The sequence below is a fragment of the Blennius ocellaris genome (assembly GCF_963422515.1).
Source record: "Blennius ocellaris genome assembly, chromosome: 21".
Taxonomy (NCBI): domain Eukaryota; kingdom Metazoa; phylum Chordata; class Actinopteri; order Blenniiformes; family Blenniidae; genus Blennius; species Blennius ocellaris.
The window spans coordinates 17778223-17790202 of record NC_137670.1 but is presented as its reverse complement, the minus strand read 5'-3'; the positions used below and the strand labels follow the sequence as shown (position 1 = coordinate 17790202).

General features: G+C 43.1%; 1 protein-coding gene across 1 annotated transcript; it reads left to right on the top strand.

The window, feature by feature from the left end:
• Window positions 1–571: 571 nt before the first annotated feature.
• On the top strand, window positions 572–11317 carry tdrd1 (tudor domain containing 1; the record flags this gene model as incomplete). The annotated part of the gene is made up of 18 exons (XM_080517493.1): window positions 572–583; window positions 2696–2739; window positions 5059–5110; window positions 5205–5348; window positions 5436–5601; window positions 6014–6190; window positions 6277–6384; window positions 7158–7328; window positions 7446–7703; window positions 8295–8402; window positions 8553–8720; window positions 8794–9123; window positions 9192–9305; window positions 9391–9519; window positions 10160–10327; window positions 10413–10637; window positions 11130–11170; window positions 11246–11317. 18 exons carry the CDS (start codon window positions 572–574, stop codon window positions 11315–11317), a joined length of 2487 nt encoding a protein of 828 aa, XP_080373619.1.
• Window positions 11318–11980: the final 663 nt, after the last annotated feature.

Genomic DNA, 11980 nt, shown 5'->3' with positions numbered 1-11980 from the left:
ATTATTTGTGAGCACTGCCTGTTAATGTTGTTGTGTTTGTTTGCACTGTTTGGATGTTCTTGGATGTTGTATTTGTGTAATAAAGTAAAAAAAAAAAAAAAAAAAAAGTCCACACCTCAGTGAAGAACAAATACTCTGATACTGCTCAACTTTGTTGAATCTAACTCATAAAGTGTGAATAAACTGTGAAACTTCACTTAACCCTTAATATACATGCACAATTATGTGTGGACATAATAATAATAATAATAATAATAATAATAATAATACTAATAATAATAATAATAATAATAATTATAATTATAATTATAATAGCTTGATTTATATGGCACTCTTAAGAACAGTTGTTGCACAATGTGCTTTACATTACAAACAAACAAACAAACAAACAAACAAACAAACAAAAAGTCAGGCGAGATGGAGGAGACAAGAAAATTTAAACTAGACAGATATTACAGATGAAAATTATTGGTGACAAAACACCACAGGCCTTGGTGGCTAAAAAGAGAGAGCATGTTAAAGATAAGTGGCAGATGATGTTGAGTAAAAATAGATCCATGGAATAACAACGATGAACCAAAAGGTAAGCTTCTTTTAAAAGTGAGTCTAGAGAAATTGAATTTTTAGAAGAGATTTAAAAGAGGTCACTGATTCTGCAAGAACTGATTCTGCAGGAAATGTTTACCCTCAAAGTGTCACTAATGAAGATAAACCATGTCACCAGTGATGTGCGGTCAGGGGGGAAAAGAGAAAAAAGAAAAACATAAAATACATACAATAAATATTAATATTTTCCACTGGCTTGTGTTAAAGATGCATTTTCAGTATGACTCTACACATTGTTGATATTTTATTAAGTAAAAATTGCAGAGTTTGAGTATTTGGTGATGAAATCCCGGGTGAGGCAGTGGAGAGGTGAGCCTCATGTCTGACTGTGATCCAATACAAACCGTGTCTGTTCCTCAGCATATTAACAATATGAACTTTACAGAAACATTTGTTATACAGCAGGACTCTCTACAGCCTGTCATGTCTTTAATGTATGTATGGGAGAATCCTTCCTGCTGACTGCACAATAAAGCACAGAGAAAGGTCAAGCCAGTGAGGCACGCAGGTACCCAGCTTCACCTCAAGGGGGCGTAGGTGAACTGAATTTGATCATAATCTCAATTGAGAACGGCAAAAAGAAAAAAAAAAGAAAAAGAATACAAAACATGTTTTCACATCACATGTTCTCATTAAAACAAATGTCGGGATCCCATCTTGGTGAGACTGGCAGCTGCAGCCCCTTCATGTACATCAGGTGCTGCTGAGATCCAAGAACATTCAACACTTTTAGATGCAAATGTTTTGGTTGGAATATGAACAGCTTCAGCACCTGTGAGTTCCTCATCACATTCGACAGATGTGCCTTCAAGGTGATGATCACTATTGTTTTTCTTCTCAGATCACTCATTCATTTCTCAGTCATGCACATCCTCTCCCTCACTTTATTCAAGCTTCTTGTGTAGTCAGTCATTTAATTTTAATCTATAATATGCCAGCCTAACATATTTGGACCTGTCATTAGTTTTATTTTTGTTTTGTTTTGTATATTTAGGTAAAGACGCAAGTACTCTAAGATATTAGTTCTATGTCGACAGACAGTATTAGTGACCTGATAATATGGCTGTGATTTTAGATTGGCACAAACTATTGATTTATGATCATCATTATAATTGGATCAAGACCAAGACCGGACAATAGAAATACCTTTTATTTTTATTTTGTTTTATAAGAGCATTCTCTTTTAATAGCTTTTATGGTTTGCTTATTGTAGTTGTAATTGAGGTTCCTTAAAAAATCTAAATGTAAAAAAAAAAAAAAAAGGGTAACATGAAAAAGGACATGTTGACTTTTTTTTGTTTTTTTTGGCAAAATTCAAAATTTCAATGCCTCTCTACCCTCACTGAAATGAGGGTTTTATGAGGATGAGGATTAAGTAGTATAGGAATGGGTGGATGGATGGATGGATGGATGGATGGATTCATAAAGTACCACTCATTTCCTATTAGTCAATGAAACTAATAATATATTTCATTAACAGAACTTATTTTATTATGACAGCCTCTCATCCATTGAGCCAAGATAACCAAACATTGTGATTTTACAAACTATATGAAATAACATTTCAGGCAGACATGTCTGGTTAAACATTTCAGGCTATTTGGGAGAATATTGAAGGGAGTTTTGAAAATAGATAAATGTTTTTTTTGAATCAGAATTTATTAAACATTAGAGCACTTCCGGTTTGACAACTCGCCTTGCAGGTACTGCGCGCGCATGTGCGAGTCCTTCTTAATCAACCAACCAACACGTATTCCCAGGTAAGAGACGAATAATGTAAAATATAATATTGAAGTACGTATTAATGCATTGTAGCATTAAAGTATACGTTTTAGTCGGTAGTTTTCCTCTGTTGCGAAACCTTTTATTGGATTTACACTGTTTAATCATGGAGCTAAGTTGTCAATTAGCACGCGCGTGTTAGCTTTGTTGCTAGCCAGTTGACGCCATGTGTCATTTAACATTCGGCGTGTTTGAAGTTCATTCCAGCTGCAGTCATGGAGGATCCATTTAATGCTAGCCGGTTCCAGTCTTTGAGAAAACCGTTGACGAGTCTGGTACCTTTGGCCCCCGGGGCTCCCCCCCTCAGACCCCCGACCAAGGCCGAGTCATCCCCAGCACGCAGCGGAGAAGGTGAGGTCCAGCTCCGGCTCTCATTTCACCCGCAGAACCTTCCTATTTTGGTGTTTTCAAAAGCAGATAAAAAAATAGAAAGAAAGAAACTACTTGAAACTAAACGCTGTTAAAAAGTTTCCCATCTGTTTTTTTCTTTATTTTTTCATAACTTTATTTGTACATTTGTCAACATATGGACAAAAACAAGCAATAAGCAAAGCACAAAATAAAACAACAACAACAAAAGACTCAGACATGTCTGGTTAAACATCTGGATGATAGACACAATGGTACAAATACAAGTGTTCACAGTGTCACAATGTTAAATGAATTTTCAATCATCCTCCACTTCATCAAGAAAGGTGACAAATCGCTCCCAGATTGCAATAAACTTAATTATAGAATCAATTCTTTAAGATTAAAATCTTGAAAATGTGGGGCTAAAGGGGCTAATTCCATTCCCTTAAAATGAATCTCTGAGCTATTCTCATGTATCACGAAAAGCGTTTGTTCTTAGATAGAAGCAAAAGCCCTTATGTGCTTGTGTTTCTTTTTGGAAATACAAAACAACAAGCACATTTTAGTTTCCCAGTGTGATCATTTAAGTACTGTGCCACATTTGATTTACACGTATTGTCCAGTTGATGGTGCAGTAGAGTAAATGAAGCAACCTTGATGGAGCTTCATTGTTTCATGAGACTTGTCATCACTAATCACAGGTGACAGTCAGTTATAAAATTACAGAGTCCCCGGAGAATATTAACTGGGAGTCCAGCATTGTTTTTGTTGTTACACTCACAGATGTGCAGAAAAAACTATTTACTAAAGCCATGGTGCACATGAGCAGTAGCAGCATTTAAACAACAACAGAGCCAGAGTGTTTTTCAAAAAGTTCCAACTTGGGTGCCGATTTTCAGTGGCTCCGACCAGCATTATTGTGTAAATGAACCCCAAAATGTAAACCAAATGTCCCATTTTCAATTGTGTAACAATTTTCAACCTATTTTCATAAAAAACTGTTTTTTTCCCCCCCCCTCTTCATAGTTCCTACGGATTCAGCAGGCAACAGAAATGCCTCACCAGTATGTAGTAAATATGCAGGTTTGGTCTTTTTTTTTTTCAGTGCATGTCTTGTATTAAACTGATGGCATGTTCTCTGGGAAGTTCCCACCTCCACAGTTGCCAACATCTGGGCTCCCTACACTCACTCTTGTCTTCTGCAACTACTGCGGTCAGCAAGGTAATATATCACTTTTAACAGGCTATGTTGAATTTATATATTTGCTAATGTGCACACCCAGGGTTTGGATGTTGATGTTGATGACAAAATAAAAGTGATAGTCCGGGGGCTCGGATCGATTGGGTGGAGAACACATGCATTTTTTAGGGCACAGCGACAGGAATTAAGAAGCACAATGAGGAGTGACTGCATCTCGTCTTTACTCCACATCTGTCTGTGTGATATTGTCATGAGTTTTTCTTTGTTTTGCCATAAACTTCATGGCAATGACTAAACATTTGTGTGCAGCGGTGGGTTTCTGAGGTCTGGCAATTTCATGGAGTGACTTGAAGTGAACGATTACACTTGTTTCTTTCATTTTGCAACCCATGTCAGTGCTTGTTTTTCTGTTTGCCAAGGTGCAAGTGTAATGTAGTTTGTCAACTGGTGGTTTCTCGCGGCAGGAAATTCTCGATGCAGCAGCTGCAAGAAGGTCCCTTACTGCTCAGAGGCGTGTCAGAAAGAAGATTGGAAATCACACAAACATGCGTGCACGTATGTTGAGAAGACTAAGAAGTAAGCAGAAAAGACACTGTGCGTGACCTGGAGACGTTCTTTAATCTTAATTGAAAACAAAAAAACAATCATTATTTGTCTCTTTTAATGATCAGAGTGCTTTCTAAAGAAACCATCGTCTCTCCAGCTGAAGGAAGCAGACCTATCCCCGTTGAGCAGAAGGTATTTGCAAAGTTTGAATGTTCAAAGAAAAGTATTCTTTTTGTTCTTGTGCTATAACAATCATTTAATTGAAGCTTGGCAGCCCACAAAGCTCCCAAAAAGTGTATTTGAAGGACCTGCCGGTCCCTAAATTCGTTGAAGGAGTTGACATCCAGGTACAAATTACTCAGTTGGTTTTCATGCCAACATTAATAACATTAATCATCAATAGTCAGTAAATTGCTGTATTCATTTGTTGTATATTTGTGTCTTCAGGCATCTGTCTTGGAGTTTTACAGCCCGAGCAGGTTTTTCATCTTCTTTCAAAGTTCAGAAATGTTGGAAGCTCTAACAAAAATCACTTCAGCGCTTCAGCGCTTGTACAGTTTGCCTTCGTCAAGCTGTGTTCCCTCTGCCGGGGAGGTTTGTGCCGTTCAGTTTTCCTGTGATCTGGTGAGTAACAAACGGCTCATTTTAAGAGGCACAAGTTTTAAAATTCACTATACATTCACATTTCCTCACCGGCTTTCCTCTATATGATATTTAGAAGTGGTACCGCGGTCTGATACAGACTTTGACTCACGACCAGAAGATGGCGAACGTCCTTTATATCGACTTTGGTAATGAGGAGGACGTGCCAGTGGACAGGATCAGATCCCTCGCAGCCAATCTTAAAGCATTCAGTCCATGTGTAAGTGTGTTTCAGCTCCTTTAATAGTGGATTTCAAACTGCATGTTATCCCACATAAGGTAAATGTTGCACAACTCTTATCTCCAGGCAATGGAGTGCTGCATCGCTGGCGTGCTGCCAGCGGTTGACACGTGGTCCAGCGAGTGTTGTACTGCAGTGAAGAGCATGGTTGCTGGCAGTGTTGTGACTGTGTGCCTGGTGAAAACACCAGAGCAAGGTCACAGCTACGCGGTGGATGTTCTCCTTCCCATGGGTGGGTCAAATTGACTTAAGTTGGTTTTAAATGAATTGCTCACACTGAACCCCCCCGTCTCCTGTCTTTCAGGGAAGCTGAGCACACTTCTCGTTGATTTTGGATATGCAAAGAATGAAACGACGAACCAACACCAATCCACACCAACCAAGCAAGAAATAGGTTTGTTTTGATGTGTTGAGCCCATCCGTCCATCGTCAGGGTTGCAGGAAAAGGAGGGTACACAATGGATAGGTCTCTCGTCTATCACAGGGGAAACGCCAAATGACATAAAACCTAATTATAAGGCACTGTGGTGAATTAAAAGATGGCAGTGTTGGGCTCTAGATTTGATGCCCACTGTTTATGTCTCTTCTTGTGTGTGTTCTGTTATCAAGCAACACGAGAAGGTAATTCCCTGATTTGTCTTTAGATGCCATGACAAATGCCTCCTTGGAGAACTTCCGGCGTCTGTCTGACGGTAAAGATGACAACGCCTGGGCCCGACCGCCGGAGCCACTGACGCAGGCCGTAGGGGACCGCCTGTCTGTCGTCGTCATCCACTTCCAGTCACCCACTGAATTCATCGTGCAGAAAGTGGACAATGCTCGTGAGTGGCAGTTCTTCAAGTTTCCGCAGCCCGAACTCCTGGCCTCTGCCACCGTTGTTCACCAACGTCTGGGTTCTGGTTGACAGGGCTGATCCAGGACTTGCAGCTGGAGCTGAGGGAACACTGCGGTCAGGTCTCGGCCCCGAAGAACTTCAGACCGGCTCCCGGGACAGTTTGCTGCGCTCAGTTCTCAGGTCTATTATTTAATCGACATCTTGAGAACGTATGCTTGTAATGATCAGTGAAAAAGCAGCGCAACATACTTTTGAAGCTGCATTTCATTCAAATTGGAGAGGCAGTGGCATAAAGAGACGTTTGTATTAGGCATGTCAACCACTGACAACAATTCGATACGAATCTCGACAGGCAACCGTGATGCGATACTTAAATGACTCATTGAATCCCCGGTGATACAATACAATACGATTTGATATTCATTTGATGGCAATTAAATTCTACCCAGTGCGATTTAGTACGATGCAATTCAACATGATGTAAAGAAATTATACCAAAAATTATATTAGAAAATAAGCTGCAGTTCGTTTGATACAAGAGGCAGAAGATTTATTCTTTATTCCAATCCTCATAAGCAGCACTGGCTTGCAGGAGAAATGTATCCTGAGGCAGTGATGGTGCATTCAATGTGTCTCGGAAACATGATAGAATTAAATGTAATGTGAAAAAAAATACAACATGAAAAACAAATTTTCATGTATTTTTTTTTAAAGTACGTGAAAAAAATCAATGCAACCGTGGATTTTACCGATGCAGGCATGCGGTGACCGACGTATCTTGATTTCGCTCGTAAATTGCACCAATCCACAGTGAAGGAACCGAAACGTTTGTATCTCGATACTGATTCATCTCCGTGGTTAGTTTTATTAATCTGCCTAAAACTAATTCTGATGACATGCTGAATGCACTGAAATGAATAGTTTTTAGTGAATGTGTGTTTTGCTTCCTCCAGAGGACAAACAATGGTACAGGGCAAAAGTTTTGGCGTATTCATCGGAAGAACGCGTCTGTGTCGGCTACATTGATTTTGGCAACTCTGAGGAAGTGGATTTAAGCAGCCTGTATCCCATCAGCCCTTCCCTTCTGGAACTCCCAATGCAAGTAATACCGTGTGGTTTGGCAGGTAATGTCACAACTCATCTCCTGCTCGTTTTGTCCTTGGACACCTTGATGGACACTACTGACTGACCGTCGTGGGTTCTAGTGTGTAACCGGAAACACGGCCCTGGATGTCTTGCAGGTGTGCAGCCCGTCGGAGACTGCTGGTCTGAGGACTGCATTGTGGCCTTCAAGAGTCGTGTGTCAAACCGGATAATGCAGGTGGAGATCGAGGGAGCGCAGGACAGCAAGGTGCTGGTGGCCATGATTGATGAGGCCAGTGATCCTCAAGCCAACGTGGCCGAGCTGCTGATCTCTGCAGGCTACGCTGCACCTGCTGCTGCCGATGCTGGAAGTGACTCGCAGGCTGACAGGATGGCTCCTCCTGTGCACTCAAAAGGTGACATGTACCAGTAATTCATCTGCAAATGCAGCATAGCTGCAATGCATGCATGCATTGTGTAGAACATTAAACTGAATTTAAACTTGCTGTGGTTGATTTATGATAGTAGCCTATAACAGAGACAGAAGCAATTGTACTTGTGCATATAGTTTATCATGGATTTCTTTTTATGACTTGATGTCAAATCTTCCATCTGACAAAAACATCTTTTTTATCATGACAGTAATTAAGCACAAAGTTTGATTTGGAAGAACTTTTACAATAACTGTGTTTAAACATTCACAGGACCTCCTCCAGTGTGTGAGCCTCTGGTTTGGCATAAGGCTGAACTTCCCTGTGATGGCCAGACTGTGGCACTGCAGGACATTCTCGTCGTAAACCCCGGAGTGTTTTACTGCCGCACCAGTAGTCCTGCAGGTAATCTTGTTGAAGATTGCATTTGATCATCAGCAATATACTGCACACTCACCTTTCTTCATAAACCAATGTTAGAAGTCTTGTACATATTTTATCCAGGACAGTGGAGCATCAAACAGTTTATAAGAATGCTGCATTTGAACATTTTCGTTACTGTCTTTTGTTTTCCAGACCAGCAGCAGTTCATAGAGCTGGCTGCTCAGTTGAAGCGCCATTGTGAAGCTGATACCACGGCTTTTGTGCCCAAAGTGGGGGAGCCGTGTTGTGCTGTGTATCCTGGTAGGAGAACCATTAAACATGCTTCCATTACATGGAAAGTTAGAACCAGAGAATAATGTGTCTGTTTTAAATGCATATCAAACCCTGGGGCTGTTCTGTGTCACGATCTGGGTTACTTGACTATATAATAATACACCATTTTCCCACCAGGTGATGGAACATGGCGTCGGGCGATGGTGAAGGGACTGTCTGCCGACCGGGTGACCGTCAGCTTTGTGGACCACGGTCACAGCATGATCGTAGAAACAAGCCATGTCCGGTCAATTACACCCAAACTCCTGAAGCTACCCTTCCAGGCAGTTTGCTGCTGGCTCACAGGTTGTACGATTGAAGATGACATTATTAGATATTTAGAATTTCCACTGAGTTTCCGTGATCCACTTTGTCTTAGGTGTGGAGTCGCTGGGATCAGAATGGAGCAGTGAATCCCTGCGCTTATTCCTGACGCTGGTCGACGGGCAGCAGCTCTCGGCGCGGGTGGTCTCCGTCACCGAGCGGGGCTTCGGTGTGGAGCTGGAGAGTCGGGGACAGAGTGTAGCGGCTGCTCTCATTTCTGATCACCTTGCCAGGCTTCCTGGAGAGCTGGCGAAAGAGGCGCATGTGAAGACGGGCCAACCACATAAAGACGGTGGGAAGGCCAACGGGCTCGGCCAATTCCAGGGTCAGACCACCAAGCAAATGGAAGCCGCTTGTAAAGAGGTGGCGGCTGGTCCACTGGGAGGTCGGTACCAGCATCAAGCTCTGCTCTCGATGAATGTTGGAAAGTGAATGAATGTTTTCTGGTTTCAGAGCCATCTTTCCCGCTGGACTGGAAGGCAGTGACGCTGCCGTTCAAACACTTTAAACCTGGCGTTGCGGTGGCCATTAATCTCTCCCTCATCTACGTGCTCCGCCCCATTCAGGGTCAGGTCCCACGCTCGTTTCTCTCTCGTGAGAAGTCGCAGTGGTCAGCTGTTGTAATTATCACGTTTGGGTCTTTTTTCTAAAGGGGAACGTATAAAGCTTCAGGAATTGATGGAACAACTTGGTGCCTACTGCTGCAAACACCAGGCGGCTTTATCTGCAGCTGTGAGGAGCAGACCTGCTCCTGGGGCTGCCTGCTGTGCCCAGTTCTCTGGTGAGACGGTCACAATCCATTAAATGCATCCAAAGAGGAACTACTGCTCTTTTCATCGCATTGTCTAATATCTTCTTGCGCACTGGCTTGTAGTTACTGCTGCTGGCATGAAGGGGGAGACAAATGTTCCACACTGCAGACATAACAATTACCATCGCCCCCTGATGACAGTTTGATTCATCAGTGAACGTTTCCATCCAGTTTCAGTGCCCCCCACCCCACCCCCACCCGTCCCACATTTAATTTCATGTTAGCTCCCACCTGAAGTTGTCCCTCGAGACCTAAGCTGGTAATTCCACGTCTGCTCGTCGATATAATTACACGGCGTCTGTGTGTGAAGTGTGTGTAGCCAAACGTGGAAGCGGCTTTAAATACAGTATGCAGGAAGGAGACTATAGCCCGGCATACATTCCACAGCCCGGTAACAACAGGGTCTGGTTTAAAGAGGTTTTTGTGCTTCTTGTCGGTCCTCGCAGCCCCCTGCACGCTTTCAATTGTCCTCATCTCCAGTGTGGGTTTGGTATTTAGTTTTAATAGAGGCTTTTGATAGATGATTTTCCATTAGAAATGTGTAGTTGGATCTTTACACCACTGTACGTTATGAAGCATAACGCAGAGCTCCAAATGTTTCCCCACCCAGTTGACAACGCCTGGTACCGAGCCGTGGTCCTGGCAGTGGGTGAGAATGAGGCCAAGGTCATATACGCAGACTACGGAAACATTGTGACGGTGCCGCTCGCCAGGATTTTGCCGATTCCCCAGCACCTGCTGCAGCTCCCGTTCCAGATCACTCGCTGCACCCTCCATGGTAGAGAAAAGTCAACTGCGTTCTTTGTAATTCCCTCGTGCCGTCACTTTTTCCTCCAGCCCACAGCTCTGTCGCTCTTTACCAGGTCGGGAGCAGTTTCCGGCAGTGTTGCCCGAAGAAGTGATGAAAATGTTCGAAGCCACGCTTTCGAGTGGTGTGTTTGTGACGGCGCACTCCTTCGACGGCTCGGCCAACACGCTGTCTCTCACTCGGCCCACTGAGAGTGGCGAGGAGCAAGTCTCTGCCGTGATCTTAGACGCTTTACGTGCCCGTGACCAGACGCACGCTTCCCCACCCGCTGCCCTGGGAAGTGAGCAGAACCTCCTCGGCCACGTTCCCAAAATGCAAAGCAGGCTGAGAGATGCTACGGGTGAAATCCAAAGGCTTGAGGATAGAGCGACGAGCCTTCAACAGAAGAAACGGTCCTCTGCAGTGACGGCAGCCCACGGTTCGTCACGTCTGAACTCCCTTCTCCACGAGTCATTACCGAACTTCTACTTTTGTTTAGAAGTCAGAAATGCAGCACTCTGTGACTGGATGAAGATGAATTATACTTTGCAGTATTACTCACACACTTGTATATTAATATTGCCTGGATTGGATCTGACATGTCAGATAGACCAAGTGCTGACATCAGTTGGCGTTTTTGTTTTTTTAGAAGAAGGAGTGAAGAGAATCGTCAACCAGATCGACCCGCCGTGGCATAGTAATTCAAACTCAAACGGTCTGTATGTTTTAAAAGCCTATGCTGGGACCTGACTGGACATTTCTTTATTTGTCCAATTTTTCTTCTTGATAACAGACCAGAAGTCCTCGTGCTGCTGTCTGAGCCTGAAGACACAGGTGAGGGCTGGTTTTACCCCTGTACAATACAGAAAGGCTTGTGAAAACGACTGTATTTTCCTCTTTTCTCTCCAGATGGATCACATGGAGCAGCTGCTGGAGCAGCAGCTTTCCCTCATCAAGCAGATTGTTGGACAAACACAATAAGAAAAAATCACGACTGCTCATACCTCAGTGATGTTGTTGGGTACTTTGTTGACGGTTTTTCAGTAAAACCAGTTACCTGATAAAAATCTTTGTTCACAGGAGTTTCCGCACATTGTTCCATTAAGTGGCCGAGCACTTCTTTCAAGGTTTCTTTTCTGTTTTCGTGAGCTCCGGTTTAAATCGGCTCACTTTTCAAGATTTTCTGGTCCAGCTTGAATGGTCTGCAGAGACGTTTGGTTGTTTAAAGTATTGATTCCTCTGTCCTTCACCTATCTTTGTTTGATCGTCATCACCAGTTCAAATGGCTTTGACCTTAAGTTTTACATAAACGTTTAAAACTCTTGTGTGCTTTATTTTTTCTTATTCTCCAAAAAAAACAAAAAAAAAAACGTATAAACTTGGAATCCAATTTGAAGGCATTTTCGGTGTGGATGTTGGGAGATGAAAGGAGGACAAATTAGAGCCCACCGGTGCAGGTACATGAGAGGTGGGCATGGCGAGGAGGAGGAGGAGGAGGAGGGGTTGCTGCTCCGCTGCTGTCCGGAGCAAACAGCCTCATCACAGCCGACAGGAGCTGCAGCAAGGTGGAGGAGCTCCCTGGGGAAAACACGCCTCTCACTGACGGATTAGCACGGCTCTGGGTAAGAACATGCACACAGTGTT